General features: G+C 32.4%; 3 protein-coding genes across 4 annotated transcripts; 2 read left to right on the top strand and 1 right to left on the bottom strand.

The window, feature by feature from the left end:
• Nucleotides 1–1,503: 1,503 nt before the first annotated feature.
• LOC144834532 (uncharacterized) lies at nt 1,504–5,397 on the top strand. The gene is made up of 2 exons (XM_078689368.1): nt 1,504–1,585; nt 2,520–5,397. Exon 2 carries the CDS (start codon nt 2,526–2,528, stop codon nt 4,869–4,871), a length of 2,346 nt encoding a protein of 781 aa, XP_078545494.1. The 5' UTR covers nt 1,504–1,585; nt 2,520–2,525; the 3' UTR covers nt 4,872–5,397.
• Nucleotides 5,398–5,773: 376 nt separating this feature from the next.
• Nucleotides 5,774–7,168, top strand: LOC144835607 (ras-related protein Rab-12-like). The gene is made up of 3 exons (XM_078690688.1): nt 5,774–5,954; nt 6,231–6,342; nt 6,853–7,168. The coding sequence occupies exons 1-3, from the start codon at nt 5,774–5,776 to the stop codon at nt 7,166–7,168; spliced, it is 609 nt and encodes a 202-aa protein (XP_078546814.1).
• Nucleotides 7,169–7,296: 128 nt separating this feature from the next.
• Nucleotides 7,297–19,283, bottom strand: LOC144834531 (glyoxalase domain-containing protein 4-like). Of its 2 annotated transcripts, none has more exons than XM_078689367.1 (9): nt 19,218–19,283; nt 12,302–12,351; nt 11,689–11,809; nt 11,147–11,288; nt 10,395–10,445; nt 9,952–10,121; nt 9,231–9,344; nt 8,778–8,864; nt 7,297–8,134 (listed from the first exon to the last, which is right to left on the bottom strand). In XM_078689367.1, the coding sequence occupies exons 1-9, from the start codon at nt 19,236–19,238 to the stop codon at nt 8,066–8,068; spliced, it is 825 nt and encodes a 274-aa protein (XP_078545493.1). In that variant the 5' UTR covers nt 19,239–19,283; the 3' UTR covers nt 7,297–8,065. The 2 variants fall into 2 exon arrangements, with proteins under 2 accessions (XP_078545493.1, XP_078545492.1); XM_078689366.1 differs by lacking the exon at nt 19,218–19,283 and adding an exon at nt 17,780–17,940.
• Nucleotides 19,284–19,459: the final 176 nt, after the last annotated feature.

Genomic DNA, 19,459 nt, shown 5'->3' with positions numbered 1-19,459 from the left:
AACTACATGCCAACATCATGTTAAATGCTGTTTGGATATTTAATTGTTCGTTTCATGCAATTTATTTAGTAAAAACTGCCGTATAAACAGTTCGCTTCATCAACCGGGCGCTACGATAGCGTGACCGGGCGTGTTGGTGTTTTACGCGTTTTCACGAAGGATAGTTTAATAATATTCCTATATTTAACTTGTTTCTGGTAAAACTAATAAATGTTAATGAAATTTAACATTGTATCCTATTAATAACATGTATTTTATACTAATTTATATCATAAAAACAATACTTAATTTACCGGGCGTAGAGTAGTACGCGGCAATGGTAAAGAATAGGCCATGCTGAGTAACGATTCGTTGATTTGGTGTTGCTGTGTTAGGCCTTTTTTGTGAACTAATTTAGCATGTTAGTAAATAATTGTCTGTAAAAGTGAATGTACACTAGTTTGTTAATAAATATGTATTATAAAATGGTTTACAATTGCAAAATATATTATCATAATTCTATTTAATGTGACATGTATAATATCTATTAAATCAAGTCTTATTTAGTATGTATACATCCGCCCTTATGAGGGCGGGCATCATTCTATGGAGCTCTCTGTTACAAATTTCTCATGCAAAAATCGCGGAATACTCATTCTTGTGATATATATTCTTTGCTAAAGCGTGGTTCCCACTAGGACGCAACGCAAGAACGTAAACGCAACGCGAGCGTGTTGACCAATGACAAGCGACATTTCGAATAATTCATCGCTTGTGATTGGTCAATTCACTTACGTTGCGTCTACGTATTTGCGTTGCGTCCTAGTGGAATCAAGCTTAAGGGATAGACCAGCCACCATACTACTCCAAGAAACACATTGTACCCGTGAATACGAGCGAAAATGATGTAAATGAATGAGGAATTAAAATTGTATTCAGTAAAGAAAAAAAAAACAAATATAGGTCGCCGCCTGGACCTATAGACCATGAAATCTATGTCAAGGTAAGGAGTGAAGACACACCCCGATATTCCCGCATGCGCACAATGAACAAGACGTAGTTTGGTCGTCGGCCGTCCCAAATCGAAAGCTCCCTAAGTGCAGACCTGCTGTTTGTTAGTTTTTAGTTAATAACAAGTTAAATAAAACACCTGTATTAATATATATATTTATATATAAAATACTTAATCATGTGTCTATGCCATTTAAATTGCATTTCAATATTAACAAACAAAAAGACAGCAGGAAATGGGAAAACATTTCACTATCAACTTTCATATAATACATGGACACTCGCATTTATATGGATACATATTACTAAAACTAGGTCATGTTGTTTGTTGATACATTGCATATGTTGTTATTGCTGTCTGATTATAAATGTAAAACAATATCAACAATAATTGGAAAATGTATTCCTAAGTCGCCAAATTGTTTAGATTATGGAGATACGTGTAGCGTTTTTCCACATTTTATTCATGATAAATAGAGGACACTCTGCACCCGTTTGGTGCTGTTCCATTCTCCCGTTTGGTGCCTTTCAACCGACTTTCAACTCTCTGCTTAGCAACAATTGCAACTTTGTTTCCAACTGTACGATATATCAGGTATGTTGTTATTTAATTGCACATTAGAATATGATTTATTTTAATACTTTCAATTTAATTATATTAAGTGCTGGGTAGAAAAAGAGTTAGTGCCATGAATATAAGATAGAAATATGTGAAAATTAGAAAAGCTGAAACCATATGTTAATAATGAAATAGTGTGACGTTCGACCCCATTTCATAAATGTATTTGTAAATGTGTTGGATGTAATAACTTAAAGAAGCCGAATGTTTTATAAAGAATGATGGAAGATCGAAATCAATCATCTTATGTAGGCCTATATACAATGTAAGCTATATTAATTTATGAGACCTACTTTTAACACTGGATCGTCATATAACTAACTATTCTGGCTGTTTTAATTTATCGTTTTGATTTAGCTTTTCGCTTTTTTTTGTATCTCCATTGTCATTTTTTCATTTATATATCTATATACATAAATTCAAAGGCAAATTACTGAAAAAATGACAATGCTGTGGGTATCAGTGGCTGGATCTCAATGGAGATACAAAAAAAAGCAAAAAGCTATAATAAAAACGATAAAGTAAAACAGCCAGAAAGGTTAGCAGAGCTTTCGGGCAACACTAGCCATTCATATATATATATATTTATTATTAAGTATCATAATAAAAGTGGGACGAACTCACACAAGACAAAAACAATCAATTATGGAAGATAATTCTATAACCTGATACCATTTATTTTCAGTCAACTAAATTAGGAAGTAATAATAAAAAAAATTACATACTCGTATAGTTCTGATATATTACATATTGTTAGGGGCGTTTCTTCTCTATAATAATACTTGAGAAGTACGGAACATTACATTTAAACATATGCCTCGACATATCTTGCTCCCGTACTAGATACATTTTCTTTGAAATATAGGTACCCAGCAATCTTTTTAAGCCATGACTTTTAATTTGTTTGCAGGTCATTATGAAGACTCTGGTACTCTTTATGGCCTTGGTGGTAGCTGGGGTGTACGCTACTCACTATCGTGGTGGCACGTTTTACTGGGAACGACTTGGAAAAAAACATATCCGTATTTTTTGGCAACTCGCATTTGAACATAAACCCTACTACGAAGACGAGTATTTTTGTAATTTCATTAGACAAGAAAGGCAAACAGAAACAGCTCTTGCTTTGACCTGTACAGACTGCCGTGAAAATAAAATAATTTCTTCACCGCTAAATCTTGAATGTCAATTCACTTCAAAAGAGATGAAATGGAGTCTTTTTGATGGATACGTTGATTATAAGGCAGACCGCGAGGCATTCACAATAGCTTTTAAAACAAAAGACAAATGTGAAGATAGTAGCTGGATTTACCTTCAAAACTACGGTGTTGGAAAATGTTGGTCACTACTGACCAAAGTTGACACTTCAAACAAATTGAACAATTCTCCAAGAGTTATGGCTATTTTACCAGTTCATCGAGTCAGACAAGGCTGTAACAGAGTTATCGATCTTAACCCCATTGATATAGACGGAGACCCCGTTAAATGCCGATGGACAAGTACTAACGAATGCCCAGAGAGACGAAGTGATAGCACTGGTAATACTGATCCTGTGTGTGGACGTCCGACAGATTTTACAACACTTAATACGACATCATGCACGATCGAGTTTAATACCGGAGAAGATAGTGCGAAAGGTTGGTATGCCGCTTCCGTTATGGTTGAAGATTTTAAAGATGAAAGTTACAAAAAAGCTAAGAGCACAGTACCATTCCAATTTCTACTCGAAGTTACGTCACCCGGCTCATGTATAGTGCCAAAGATTGAGATAGAACATTGTTCTGAGATTGGTCTTGGAGAAACATGGAACAGTTCAGTTACTGCTTACGGCTCAGATGAAACAAAAATAAAAGAAATCCAAGCAAGTGGAAAAGGACTGATAATAGGCGCCATTGTCCCCGGCCAAAACGTAACAGCAAATGTGTCTTTCAAACCTGAAGCCGAAGGAATTTATGTGTTCAGCTTCACGGCAATAGATGATAATGGTGTTCAAAGTGATCCGACATCTACACGAGTCCATGTATTTTCCACTAATCCTGTCAAAGATGAACAGCCTGCCCCCTCTATTCTACCAGAAGAGTCGACCCCGGCCCAAGAATCTCTGTACGAGGGAACAGAAGATTATTGGACAATCAAATTTAATACAAACATTAGACGTCCTGAAAAAAATTCATTCATCAAGATAAAAAATGACACTGCGAATGTAATTGTTAAGTATAATGCTCGTAAAAAAAGTGAAGTAACATTCCCAAAAGGTGATCCAACTATTCTTCAATTCCGTGCACCAACTGGACTAGAAGGAGGAAAATCATATTTGGTTTTTGTGGATGAAGGAGCTGGTGTTAAAGACTATTCCGGTCTATGTGGCGGAATTGCAAAGACAAATGTCGCTTCCATCTATCAATTCAAAATCCCTAAGCCACCAGAACCGGAAGTAGAATGTGGTAATTCTATAATAAAAGTCCGCATTCCTAAAACGTACGTGAATAACATTCCAGCAAGTGAACTTCACCTCAAGGACACAAGATGCAGACTTGAAGTTGAAGATGATCCAAAGTACTACCTGGCGAAATTTAGTTATTATGAGTGCGGAACCAGTATTGAGCGTTCATCAGAAAATCATACTAACTTCTACAACACAATCCGAGACGACCCTACGCCAATTTTCCCAGGTGCTCTGATAACCCGAGCACAGCATAATGTTGAAGTAGAAATTATTTGTGAAATGGCAGGAGTTGTTGTTAATGACGTATACTTCAAAACAGTTGCAACCATCACACCTGTAAAATACAAAGCGACCGGAAGATTTAAGGCTTACCTTAAAATGTACGAGGACTCTGGTTATAGAAATGATATCAACGAAACGGCCGCAGTAAAAATAGACGACGTCATGTATTTTGCTGCTAAAAGTACCTCTTCTAAAAACGTGGCCATCGAAAGCTGTAAGGCAATAAATACGTTAGCAAGAGAAACGGTACAGGAATACACTTTCATTCAAGATGGTTGTGGTACAGATCAATCGGTGATACTTAGTTCTTCAGGTTTGGATCATCGTTTCTCCATCAAGTCATTTGAATTCATGGATCGAGCATCTGACGAGATTCTTATGAAGTGTAAGATAATTTCATGTAATAAAGAACATGATAACTCCCGTTGCGCTACTTACAAGAATGACCAACATTGCTACACAGGACGACGCCGCCGAAGTAACCGAATCGGTACGTTTGAAGACGAAACTAATGTATTCATGACATTTAAAATGTAATCAAATAATAATTGTTGATTTTTAATTTTACAATGATTAATAATTTGCGGAAGTAGCTAACTCAGTGAAACACTGAACAAACTAAATCGAATTAAATTTAATTGATAGTATATTTCATATGTGTTAGAATTCGATGTAGTCGGTCAATCGAATAACAATTTAAAATTGATAATATTTTAGTTATATTACAATTACTTTGTGGAAGTAGTTGACGCAGTGATAAGCTGACAAAACTACATCGAATTACATTTAATCTATAGTATATTTCATATGTGTTTAGAATTCGATGTAGTCGGTCAATCGAATAACAATTTAAAATTGATAATATTTTAGTTATGTTACAATTACTTTGTGGTAGTAGTTGACTGAATAATCTTATCTTACTTCTCATTTAAAAGCTTACTACTTTCATTGTATTTAGTCAAATTAAGTCAAAATTAATTGACAATATATCAACTTTATTGAATGTAATAGTTGATAGTTAATTGAAATAGTAGACTCTTTGAAAATGGTAGTTCTAAATAAATGAAGGTGTTGTAAATGAAATTGTTTTGAATTCGCAATCATTAATGTAGGCCTATGACGGTTGTGGTGATAATAATATCGGTGAATGTGAAAAAACAAACAAAAAACGGAACACAAGCGGTTTGAAACCCTTTGAAGCACAAAGTTGAGATCTGTACTTTATAGTATGCGTATAAACAATTGGGTTATCTGGTGTTCAAAGATCCTTTTAAAATTAAAACCCAATGTTTATCTATAACCTTATTGAGGACCGATGGCGAATACTTGGTAGATGTCTATCCAGTAGGCCTATTTTTGACCGACTAAATGTTCAATAAATCATATATGATGGCATTAATGATCCTGTGAAATTCCTGTGTAAAATAATTGAAGCCACCATGGGAATGCAACCTCTGGAACTAAGAATACAGGTCGCTTTACTGGGGGATTTAGGCGTCGGAAAGACAACGTTGTTGAAAAAGTTCATGAATGAAGATTATAAACATACTAGTGACATCCAAGAGAAAGTTATCATGAGAAATGGACAAAAAGTTAGGCTGATAATTAGAGACACGGCAGGTAAGTTAACCAATTATAATCATTTTCTGCTTGTTTTTTGGTTTTTTATGAATGTTTTTTTATATTTCTTGTGTATATTTTCTGATATATTTATTGAAATGCTATATTTTATCTTAGTTCCCTTTTGTGTTTCCTGCCACTTACTTTGTAGTCGTACAGAAGTCAATCAGTTTTTATATTATACTATACTACTAATAAGATACAAGTTAATTTGCGTAAAACAGTTGTACCCATCACATTCAATTCGTAACTTCCAGTTCTAATATTTTTGTGTAGGTCTTGAAAAACACAACAGTATACCACAATCATACTATAAAGGTGTCAAGGGGTTCATATTCGTCTATGACGTCAACAATGCAAACAACTCCTTCACCAACCTTCCAAAATGGTAATGTGTACAGTATTTGAATACGACTAGATTACACTTGCTCGCGTCTACCTACATCAACTAAAATGTTCTAAATCAATTAAAATCACGTTCACCATTAGTGTAGCCTTTGTCAGTAAAACGCGCAATTCGTTAAAAAAACTTAAAGATGTATTACCCACCTGAAAAAATAATTCTTAAACATTTTTTTTTTTAAATGCCATTTTAATGTCACATAATAGTTATCCACTTTGACCAAATTTGGATCGAAAAAAAATGTATTTACCTAAAAAAACTGTCATTTAAGGCAAAATATAGTCAAATTGGCTGCCAGCCAATGAGTTTTTGAATGAATTTAACCATTTATTTTGTCATTTTATAAGTGAAAACATTGATTTTTCCGGGTTTTTTTCTACGAAAGTGATTAACTTTATTAAAACTACAAAATATTCTATTCAAAGTCTGATTTTATTTTTGAGGGACAATACATCTTTAATTAATATAGGCCTAAATAAATTTATATTTCCGCAGGAATGATGAATGCAATAGATACTGCAGCGATTTCGAAGAAGGTAACATTCCTGTATTAATAGTTGGGAACAAACATCAGAAGCACGTTGAGGATGAAGTGAGAACCGAACGAGTGAGACATTTTGTAGAAGAACACGAGTTTCTAGATTTCATCACAGTCAGTACAGCCAATAATACCAACATCGACGAATGCTTTTTAAGAATTGTCGATGAAATAATCAGGTCTATTGAAACGTTTGAAAATCACTTATCAAATATTGGTACAACAGATTCCAATTTAGAACCCGGTAGAAATAGCTGTTGCACACTTAATTAATATTTATGCAATATTGAATCGGTCATGTATGTAATAATGCAGGCGAATTAGTCGGAGTTTATTTATAAAATATTAAATTAACCTCGATCTAGTTAAAGATGATAAAGATAAAAAATAATTATTGACAATTTTTTTTGTTGAATATGCCATTTTAATGCCACATAGTACTGTAGTTATCCACTTTTACCAAAAATCAAATCGAAAAAAAAATTATTCACCTAAAAAACTGTAATTTAAAACAAAAAATAGTCAAATTGGCTGCTACCAATGAATTTTTGGTTGAACCATTTATTTTTTCCTTTTATAAGTGAAAACCCTTTTTTCCCCGTTTTTTTTCTACAGAAGTTATTAACTTGATTAAAACTACAAAATAACCTATTCAAAGTCTAATCTAATTTAATCTTTATTTTTCATGTTTTTGGGGCACAATACATCTTTAAATAACTTTAAATAGGCGGTACAAAAAGATAGTTTTTAAGTCAATCGACCCAAGATGGTGGTAGTGGTATGCTAATATCGTTAATCTAATAATTAATAATCCCATGTAAAAATAGAAACCCAAATATATAAAATTTATACTATATATACTGTCACTATAACACTTTAGATTGCTGTTTGTATAACAATCGTATTAGACTTGTTCCATTCTATATTATCGTTTTTTGTTACGTTGTATGTCCTCACAAGCGCCACAAGTAGGTGTTTTAATTTTTGTCAATGAAAAGAATAAGTTTTGTGTGCCATAATATTTTTCCTTTTCCGAATACGTATCATACTATTCCTACAGTAAACTAGCAATGTATTTTTTTATATATGTGAATGTGTAGCTCAAAGTGTTCTTACATTTAAATAATAATATATTCATCAAGTTAAAGTAAATTAATTAAAGCACAAATTCTAAGATTTTTGTTCCTGTTTTTTCTTGCGTTTTGCAAACCACTCGTCACTTTTATCTGCTTCAATTGCCTGACAAAAGAAACAAGTTTTAAAAGTTGTTATTATTCTACACTTTATTGTTTTTTGTTGTCATTAATGGGTTGTCTTTGGTTAGCCTATTTCCTGCTCAGAGTCTAAATAATGGCTATAAGCGCTCATGGCTAAACCCAGGGGCCCCGGAGCTTACAAGGGCCCTGAGCAGAGCCCAGAGGAAACAACAGGCTTTAAAATATATAGAAAAGGTCTCCAGTGTTGCAGGGCCACTTAGGATTCCTGAACTAGGGGCATCAGGCCTCTGTATTATTATTTATATCTCCATTGAGATCCAGCCACTGATTATATTTAATTGCTGATCATTAGGGACTCTCAGATTTTCACAAGACAAACATATACACAAGATGCTCTACATAAACAAAGTCTTATTACAAGTCTTTGGGAGTGGAGTTGTAATTTTGTCCTTAGAAAAAATCTTGACATGTGATGGGACTTGAACCCAGAACCCTTGGAGTGGTAGCTAAGCATTATAACCACTAAGCCACAACTCCAATCCTAACTGATACCCACAGCATTATAATTTTATCCAGTAATTTCCTATTTGATTTAACCAGTTATAATACAAAATATACCACACATACTGTACGTAAATTGAAAAGATTTAATCGTTTTAAATTACCTTTGTAATCAGTTCATCAGCTTTAGGGTCGGTCTGGGACAGAGTTCGAAATGCTTCATCGCCCACAAAACAGATTTCATGACCATCCTAAAAATATAAATATAATTATTGCACGCAGATAAATAAATGGCTCACTGCACGGAAATCATTTTCTTTGATATCTTATTACCATATATCCTCAGGTATTATCCCACTTCAGGTCTAATCCCACTCCCTACTTTATGTGTGATATCACAAACAGGCATATCCAAGGGTAATAGTCCCAGTATTGACTTTTGGTCTGGATGTAGGCCTCTCTCTAGCCAGTTCAGATGAGTTTTTACAAGAAATGCTTAGCAATAATTTTTTTTTCCTGAACCAGGCTTTCCTCGGGTATAGTATGTCTATGTCTGGAGTGGGATTATACCAGAGGATATATGGTAATAAACTGTGTAACATATTTTGAGCACTCACTGGGTCTGCCAATATGACCACCTCTACAGTAGCCTTCCCTGGCGTGTCTAAGCTCACTAACGGTGTGAGGATCGTGTGCTGCAGTTCCTTCATTTTCTTCTCAAGATCTGGAAGCTGCAGAATTACACAATGAATAGCAAAGTTATTGAATACTGCATACAATTATTTTTCTATGTTTAAAATTTCCTTCAAAGAAACAAAAAATGTATAGTTGCATTCTCTGGTTATTTAATATTACATCGAAAGCTCTGTCTACACTATCAAACTTAATGCGACAAAAAATGTGATGTGCCCATATATGGACATGATGTCATATCGCTACAAATATTTGGGCATATCAATACCATATCTGGACACATCACACTTTTTTTGTCAAACTAGTTTGATAGTGTAGACAGAGCTTTGAAGAGTGATGTGCCCAAATTTGGACATGATGTCATATCGCTACCATATTTGGGCATATCACTACCATATTTGGGCACATCACACTTTTTTTGTCAAACTAGTTTGATAGTGTAGACAGAGCTTTACAGGGGTTTGAACACAAGGACAACTTGAAGTGGAATTTGAGCATAATTAGGGGTTACAATAAACCCCCACTAAAATGTTCTCAACAGATTTGTGTGCTTTACAGGAGCTATTATAAAAAACAGCTGAAACGGCTAAATTACACACCCCTGTTAAACTAAGGTGTAGGAATTGGTGAAAATAAACTCTTTACCTCAGATCTTGGACAAGCAAAAGCAACACGACCAAAAGCTGAAGCATGATTCATTGTAGCACCTTCAAGGTCGTTCAACTCCAGCTTACACTGGTTATCAGAGTAGCCTAACAGTGCTGTCTTATCCGCCTCGGAGTACACCTTCATACCACAGAGTTTTGACCAGTAATCTTTGATATGAAAAATGTCAACAAAATAATGTAATACTGTACAAATAAAAGTTTTGGGCTGACTTTATAGAGTTTTATGATTTACTTTAAATACAAAACTTATTTATAGTTAAATACAAACACAAATTTCTTCTCTTAACTGCCATCTACAAACATTTTAGTACTGTACATAACAGCCACTGATCATAAATTGGCCCTCTGGAGACCAGTCTTTGACTGAAGAGAGGTTACCCAGTATAAATAAAGTATTTCAATTCAACATGTAAAACTTACCAACAGACTTCTTCAGGTCTGTAGCACCAAGAGTTACTTTCTTAACTGGATCTGGAATAAACAATTTGCAGTTTATTCAACTCTTAGGCACAACTAAAACAAACCAATAGCTTATGAGATACAGCAGAACCTCTCCTTTGGAACACCCCTATAAAGGGGTGCCCTTGTTGAGGGGACACCCCTATAAAGGGGACAGCCTTATTAAGAGGAAAGCCTTATTAAGAGGACAGCCTTATTAAGAGAAGAGCCTTTTTAAGAGGACAGCCTTTTTAAGTGGGCAGCCTTATTAAGAGGACAGTCTTATTAAGTGGACAGCCTTATTAAGAGGACAGCCTTAGTAAGAGGACAGTCTCATTAAGAGAAGAGTTTTATTAAGAGGACAGCCGTATTAAGAGGACAACCTTATTAAGAGGACAGCCTTATTAAGAGGACAGCCTTATTAAGAGGGCAGCCTTATTAAGAGGACAGCCTTATTAAGAGAAGAGTTTTATTAAGAGGACAGCCTTATTAAGAGAAGAGTTTTATTAAGAGGACAGCCTTATTAAGAGGACAGCCTTATTAAGAGAACAGCCTTATTAAGAGGACAGCCTGATTAGGACAAGGGAAATATTTATCTTTTAACACTATGGCAAGCCTCTACTCAGAGGAGACCTCTATCAAGGGGACACTTTGTTGGCTTTGTGTCCCCTTAATAGGGGTTCTACTGAATAAAACACTACTACAAGTTAATCCAAGATGTATTTGAACACTACCTCCTGATTCAGGTTTATTTACAAGGTAAAACTTGTAACCACCGGGTGCCACGGCAACAAACGTGTCATCACAGAGTTTTGTTAAAGGCCAGTCAACCTTCTTGGCATTTTCGATAGCTTTAGATGACTCAATGGTTATCCCCTACATCAAAATAAAAAGATAAATAATTAATCATCATTTAGGGCAGTGGCGTAACGCAGAGGGAAAAGCCCCCTGGTTTAGCACTCCTAAAGAGCCCACCAACATTGGATAGTTGCATTGGATTGCTCATGCTCTGTGGTCCCCGCCTGGGTTTAGCCAGTGAGCGCTCATAGCTGTTACCCCACTGTTAGTATGTCTGCAAGCATATCATTTAATAATACTCTTTCTGATAATAGAGTTTTCTACATGCTTTATTACTAACCTCATTAATCAGTCTGAAATGGATTTTAAATTGTTTGACTGCTCTGACAACATTATTTTTAAATAATACAGTAATTAGATTTATTCTTCCAGAAATTACTGAATTTATTTTATTTTTAAAAAAAGTATTTATAATTACCTGAAAATCATTTCCTATTTCATAATTTTTAATGCCATAGTTATACGTAAGCTCAATAACAAAGTGACTGTCTTCATCTCCGTATCCAATCATAGACTTGCTCCACTTGCTGCTATATGGCCTGAAATTATTATTATTATTAAATATTAATATTATAATAATTCTAAATTTATTCAACCACAATTGTTGTATCATTCATCTAAATTCTACTATTGACTTTGGATGCAATTAAAAAAGTACAAAATATTTATATATTTTCATGATGGTGGTGGATCCTGGCAGCTAGCGCTAGGAGCATGTGCTTACGACAGCTAAAAATCCTGGATCTGCCCTGGCCGCATGAATAATGCATGACCTTCATTATTTTCTATGATAAAAGATAGCTGATCTACTTCATTCTACCCTCTAAATAATCTCTCTCAACTATTAAAAAAAAAGACATGCTATTGATCGGCATCGAACCCAGGGCTCCAGTGTCTTAGTCTGAAGCCTTTACCACTTGACTAAACATATTTATGTCATAATTATACTCATGAATTATTCATGAGTTCTGTTTTAAACTCATAGGAAAAAAATGATGTGTCCAGGCCTAAAAAAGCAGACCCTTATTTACCCATTACATGAGGCTTTGCATCCTTCATCAAATTCTTCATGTCGCAGAAACTGTAATAGAAACGAATCATTGTTAATGTTAGCATGGTTAAAATGTTAAAATTATGTAATCAATACCCACACACAAATCTAGTTAATTGTTGATCTCCTAGCAAGTACATTTCATATTCAACCTTTTTTCTTTCTTTTTTTTATCTTATGTGGGTCCATCCCACTTTTATTTCCATACATATGTTCCTATCTCTTTACATAATTTTTCTCTAAACAAATTTTCATTTCAATACACTATACATATTATTATATTAACAATGTTTGTTTTCACCATCTGTTTACATACACGTTTTGTTCATTTGTTTAAATTACATATTATCACATTTTCCATTGATTTTTGTTTTTTATCTTTTCTCTACATAGTTTCTACTAGTACTGCATTCCTCTTTTTATACATAATTATTATCTATAACACATTTTCATTAACAAACTTATTTTTTCTTACATAGTCGTTTTTGTTTTTTTCATCTTCATCCAATTATAATGACCAGAGTGCCCAGATTCAACTTGTTATGTACTTAGCAATTGGAAACATATACTGTTACTGTATGTTTGTACAGTGGCAATGTCTTTCTCAATATATCTTCTACAGGTCTTTTAATATTTAAAGTAACCAATCTTTAAACCAATCTAATTACAACAGTTAATTCCACTTTTGTGATTGCTATCATATGACCAACATGCAGATTTTGAAATTTATTAAATCATGGAGGTATAACATTAGATGATTAAATATATACAGTGTTTTCTTTTAATAAAGAGTAGCTTATACAGGATATTAATTTAGTTATCATGTGATCCAACAATCTTATATAATCCAGTGCCTGCATCATTTTCAAATTTATTTTCTTTTTTGTACAGAAGATTATATATTGTAATAGGTATTACATTTTACAGTGTAAATTGTATCTTAGGAGTATAGAGTTATCAAAGGATATATGCTATGAGTATAAACAAAGGTATTACATTTGTTTAAATTTAGATTTATTTAAAAACATTCAATTGATGAAATTGTCTTAATGCGAAGAATTGGAAGGTGCAAAAGAAGGACCTTTGGTATGCCAACAACAAATTAACGGAAGTCTTTCAATATCAGGGTTCACTTCCCATACATTCAATAAAACAAATTGAAATTGTTTTGTTTCATTTAGAAAGACTTCTGTTGACACAATAACTTACAGGTATATCGACACGAAACAAAGAGAATAATATTTGTGTTGTGTACACATAGTAAATCAGAGATCAAAAATATTTACATAATACAGTAACATAAAGGGTTAGTTTTTTGCTGTGTCATCTCACACATGTAGCTTACTGTACTCTACTCTTAAGTTGACTGCTTGATCATTTAAAGTACTATGGTGTATGAACAAATGTTATCTAGTTTAAGCAGAAAAAGAACATTTTGGAAATCAGTAAAAACATATAGGCCTACAGTAAATTAATCAATTTAGATTGTTTTTTTAAATTAAATATTTTATTAATAGTATATAGTCTGAAAATAATAATTCAGCTATAATTAGGATTACCTCCAAGGGCAAAATATTATTATGACTATACACTAGTATAGTTTTTTGCAATGTCATCCCAAAGAGAGTAAAATTGTGCTTTCTATGTAAATTGTTTTCCTGTCATTATAAACATTTTAATTTACTGCATATAATTATTGTTGTTTGTATACTGTAATGCTTGGGATGTGGGGGAGGGGGAAATGCGAAAGAGATTGGGGGAGAGAGGAACCAGTAGATACAAATTTTAAAAAACATAGAAATAGTTAGATCACAGAAATAAATAATAATTTAAAATATTATAATTTATTATTAAATTAATTATACATGAAATAAAAAAACATACATGTTTATACAGAACAATACCATATGTATGATAATTCAAATATTATTATTAATAATATTATTTATGCATGGATAAAATTAACAGGTGGTACTTCATGTACACATTATATTATAATTCATTCACCAAATAAATGGATTCGTTTTACAATACAGTATATATTATAGTTTTTTGCAATGAGAGTAAAATTTTGCTTTCTATGTAAATTGTTTTCCAGTCATTATTTATAAAACATTTTAATTTACTGCATATAATTATTGTTGTTTGTATTTAATGCTGGGGATGTGGGGAATGCGAAAGAGATTGGGGGAGAGAGGAACCAGTAGATACAAATTTTAAAAAACATAGAAATAGTTAGATCACAGAACTAAATAATAATTTAAAATATTATAATTTATTATTAAATTAATTATACATGAAATAAAAAAACATACATGTTTATACAGAACAATACCATATGTATGATAATTCAAATATTATTATTAATAATATTATTTATGCATGGATAAAATTAACAGGTGGTACTTCATGTACACATTATATTATAATTCATTCACCAAATAAATGGATTCGTTTTACAATACAGTATATATTATAGTTTTTTGCAATGAGAGTAAAATTTTGCTTTCTATGTAAATTGTTTTCCAGTCATTATTTATAAAACATTTTAATTTACTGCATATAATTATTGTTGTTTGTATTTAATGCTGGGGATGTGGGGAATGCGAAAGAGATTGGGGGAGAGAGGAACCAGTAGATACAAATTTTAAAAAACATAGAAATAGTTAGATCACAGAACTAAATAATAATTTAAAATATTATAATTTATTATTAAATTAATTATACATGAAATAAAAAAACATACATGTTTATACAGAACAATACCATATGTATGATAATTCAAATATTATTATTAATAATATTATTTATGCATGGATAAAATTAACAGGTGGTACTTCATGTACACATTATATTATAATTCATTCACCAAATAAATGGATTCGTTTTACAATACAGTATATATTATAGTTTTTTGCAATGAGAGTAAAATTTTGCTTTCTATGTAAATTGTTTTCCAGTCATTATTTATAAAACATTTTAATTTACTGCATATAATTATTGTTGTTTGTATTTAATGCTGGGGATGTGGGGAATGCGAAAGAGAGTGGGGGAGAGAGGAACCAGTAGATACAAATTTTAAAAAACATAGAAATAGTTAGATCACAGAACTAAACTAGAAAGAAACTCCGAGAGTGCATACCTCCGCCTACTGTAAAATTCTCCTACATAAGATTTCTCCGGTAAAAAAGAAATATATATATATATTTGTGTGTGTCTTAATGCTGTTTGTGATTTAGGCTCATTTCACTACAAGCATGTGTATGCGAGTTTGGTGTAATGGTTATGTAACAAGCCTTTCAATTAACAATAGCTTCAGTTGACTAACAATAGAACAGCAACGCGAAAATCAAATGAGTGAATTTGAAAAGAAATAGGTTTTTTAAACTGCTCGCATAAAAAAAACGTGCACATTAAATCAAATTATGTTTTAAATTTACAAATCACAAATTATAACTCTTGCCTCTTGTACAAAAATGAAGTTTTTTGGACAAGTAGTTCTCAAGAAAATGCAATTTTAGTTTATTTGTTACTTTAAGACTGCTCGCCGGCTTTTGGAAAATTCTGTCCTACCTTTTAACACTAGCAGGTCTGAACAGTATACCAAAAAAGTGGTCCAGAAAGGGTTGGGGGGGGGGGGGAAGTGGGGTGTTGCAAGATAGAGAGAGGAACCAGTAGATAAAATGTAAACAAATATAGAGATAGTTAGATCACAGAACTAAATAATAATTTAAAATATTATAATTTATTAATATTAATTTATACATGAAATAAAAAAAAATGAACTATATAATAAAACATATGTATGATAATTTAAATATTATTATTAATATTAATTATGCATGGATGAAATGAACAGGTGCCTCCATGTACACATCATATCATATTAATTATTATAATTTATTCACCAAATAAATTCGTTTTACGATACACAAAAATACTCTCATAACTTATTTCATTATTTTCCAACATAAACTACTAAATCAATTCGCATATATTAACATTATTATGGCTCATTGCACCAAAGACATTAAACGTGAATGCATTTATCATAAATAATACAAATTAATGGACTTTATTATTATTGTAATAGAAGATACTGACCACCCTATCCACTACGAATATAATTTAATAACAAATAAAACAGCCAATTCACGGACAATATCACGTCTGATTATGTTAAACATTATTCCATAACTTCCTAAATATTAATTAAAACCTTTAACCTAAACCTCTAAACAATCTTTTACTAAAACTACAGTATCCCACATGGGATTAAGATTGCTGTCAGTAGACATGATACTGGCGGATGTTTAACTTCGCTAGACTTGATACTGCACATGTATCAGGTAAAATATTTTTTTTTTATAAGTTCTATTACTAAATGGTTGCATCATTATTAAATGTCATATGAAATACTTTTAAGAGACTTTTATCTACACGTATGTGATTTATTTGATTCATATAACTTATAACTTTATTATTATGGCTCATTGCACCAAAGACATTAAACGTGAATGCATTTATCATAAATAATACAAATTAATGGACTTTATTATTATTGTAATAGAAGATACTGACCACCCTATCCACTACGAATATAATTTAATAACAAATAAAACAGCCAATTCACGGACAATATCACGTCTGATTATGTTAAACATTATTCCATAACTTCCTAAATATTAATTAAAACCTTTAACCTAAACCTCTAAACAATCTTTTACTAAAACTACAGTATCCCACATGGGATTAAGATTGCTGTCAGTAGACATGATACTGGCGGATGTTTAACTTCGCTAGACTTGATACTGCACATGTATCAGGTAAAATATTTTTTTTTTATAAGTTCTATTACTAAATGGTTGCATCATTATTAAATGTCATATGAAATACTTTTAAGAGACTTTTATCTACACGTATGTGATTTATTTGATTCATATAACTTATAACTTTATGTTTTTGGCAATGCCATATTTAAAAAACTTGTAACAATTTTCAGTAGAGAAAGTAAGTAGAAAAAAACTAGAAATATCACAATGAAAATTGTAATTGTGATTATGTAACAATCTATTTTACAAATGTTTCTATTAATTGTATAATTAAAATCACAAATTTGATTCAATTATTGAATAGTTTGCAATAAAATTTAATTAATTACATAATAAATTATATATTATAATTAAATTACATGGAGTATGCCTCTCTCTATATACCTAAGGTGTAAGAAGCAGACTTTTTGTTGTCCACTCCGCTACTAAATATGTCTGGGCCTAGAGAGCCTCGGTCATGCCCGACCATCCACCGTTCGGACCCTACTCTACACTATACATTACTAGCTAGGCCCTAGTAGCTACTCTAAATAAGGGCCTAGCCTACCTAGGCCTAGTCCCTATTCTATTATAATAGCCTTTATTAGCTAGCCTATAGGCTGATATTAAACAACTTAAATGCCTACCTTCATTCCCAGGACATCTTTGTAAAATTTAGCAGTTGCTGCCCTGTCTGCGATTTTAAAAACAAAATGTAAAGCTCTAAATTCGGCCATCATTATATTAGCACTATCATAAAGCAGCTACTGTGGAAGTGGTACGGTTCGATCAACAACAAACCCCCGTGATCTGTTTTTCCTTCACACTCTAATCACACATATGTACCGAATGCGAGTTATATTCGGTATACCAAAGTGGACTTCGAACATGTTCGACCTTCTTGGAAGTTTATAACAGAAAAAAAACGTTCAAAAATGTCGATATATAAATGAAAACAAATACAATTTATTTACATGCTTAGTTTTTTCATAAATTTTACATTAAACAGTATACTTTAATAACTTTGAACCATTATTTTTGAGAAGGGAATAAAACTCCAATATTCAATGTCTGGACAAGGAGGCTATCCAAACATTTTTTCGAGAAACTTAAGGACTGACATACTCTACTATGTAATTACTAGTTTATAACTTCATTATTCCCGTGAACACTTTTATAAAATCACACGAAAGCGACATTCATCCCTGGATTTCAGCGAAAAAGTTACAATACTAAATTAGTATTTATCTTCACAAAAAAGTAGGCCTACCGTAAAGTAATAGTAACACCCCTTCTAATAGTAACCCACCTAATAAGTCAATCTATTAAATAATAACCCACTACTCAAATAGCAACCCAAGGGGGTTAATATTAGAGTCACAAAAACTATTGACAAAATGACATTTATGAAGACTGGTCGTTTATGATGCAGCCGTATTTTGAAAACAATGAGATAATGCATGTTGATCTCGGGAGTGAGGAGGATTGAGTGTTTTTGAGTTTATAAAATAAATTATTTCTTCGTACTGTTTTATTATTTTGCTATGATTTGCTGACCGGAAAAATTGGGGTTGGTTACTATTTCAGGTGCCTAATTTAAAATTAGTAATAGTAACCCACTACTCTAATAGTAACCCACCCTAAAAAACAATCAAAGAATAATAACACCGAGTTACAATTAGAAGATTTACGGTATAAACAAAATTAACATGATACCATTTTACGTCGGGTTAGATGAAAAGAAATAGCAGCCTTAATTGGACTGTAATACTGTCCCCCACAATTATTATACAATTATCTGTACCAATGCGGGTGGTGCTACAATCGGGATGACCAATATCGTCTTTATCACTAGTTTTTATTCACAACCTAAAATTGAAATAATGATCATGTAACCCAAATATGGTGCCCGTCAATCCATCGTTCACCATTCAAATTGACCATTGCTATTTGTTTTATCTTCCGCCTCATTGCAAATCAAGATAACAGTAACCGCGAACACAGAATTACATTAACATATACTGACACAAGATATAATATTCTTCCTACATTTTACAAAGAAATGTATTTAACATGTACACTCACCTCATAGGCATACGACGCCATGTTTTACTCTTTAAAAAAAACAAATTTCGTCTCTCTGGATGGTATGTTGTGCACTTTATTATTTAAATTAGCATGAGTCCAAACAATTTGATTGGCTGATTTTGATGTTGATGATGTTTTCGTACATGTTTCACACAAACTAATCTAATTTTATCTTTAATTGATAAATCATGGAGATTATTAATCAATGATAATTATTATCCTGCTCTCTACTGTCTTTA

Source organism: Antedon bifida, chromosome 2 (genome assembly GCF_963402885.1).
Source record: "Antedon bifida chromosome 2, ecAntBifi1.1, whole genome shotgun sequence".
NCBI classification, from domain to species: Eukaryota; Metazoa; Echinodermata; class Crinoidea; order Comatulida; family Antedonidae; genus Antedon; species Antedon bifida.
Note: the sequence above shows the minus strand (reverse complement) of the source record. Positions and strands in the feature narration are given on the sequence as shown.

What these genes read in the sequence shown, in the direction of transcription:
- LOC144835607 (XM_078690688.1), top strand. Translation starts at nt 5,774, where the DNA reads ATGGGAATGCAACCTCTGGAACTAAGAATACAGGTCGCTTTACTGGGG. An exon ending in GATAATTAGAGACACGGCAG is followed by an intron (nt 5,955 to 6,230) that starts GTAAGTTAACCA and finishes ATTTTTGTGTAG; the next exon opens with GTCTTGAAAAACACAACAGT. An exon ending in TTCACCAACCTTCCAAAATG is followed by an intron (nt 6,343 to 6,852) that starts GTAATGTGTACA and finishes ATATTTCCGCAG; the next exon opens with GAATGATGAATGCAATAGAT.
- LOC144834531 (XM_078689366.1), bottom strand. Translation starts at nt 17,872, where the DNA reads ATGATGGCCGAATTTAGAGCTTTACATTTTGTTTTTAAAATCGCAGAC. An exon ending in AAGATGTCCTGGGAATGAAG is followed by an intron (nt 12,352 to 17,779) that starts GTAGGCATTTAA and finishes TTTCTATTACAG; the next exon opens with TTTCTGCGACATGAAGAATT. An exon ending in TTGCTTGTCCAAGATCTGAG is followed by an intron (nt 9,345 to 9,951) that starts GTAAAGAGTTTA and finishes GTAATTCTGCAG; the next exon opens with CTTCCAGATCTTGAGAAGAA.
- LOC144834532 (XM_078689368.1), top strand. Translation starts at nt 2,526, where the DNA reads ATGAAGACTCTGGTACTCTTTATGGCCTTGGTGGTAGCTGGGGTGTAC.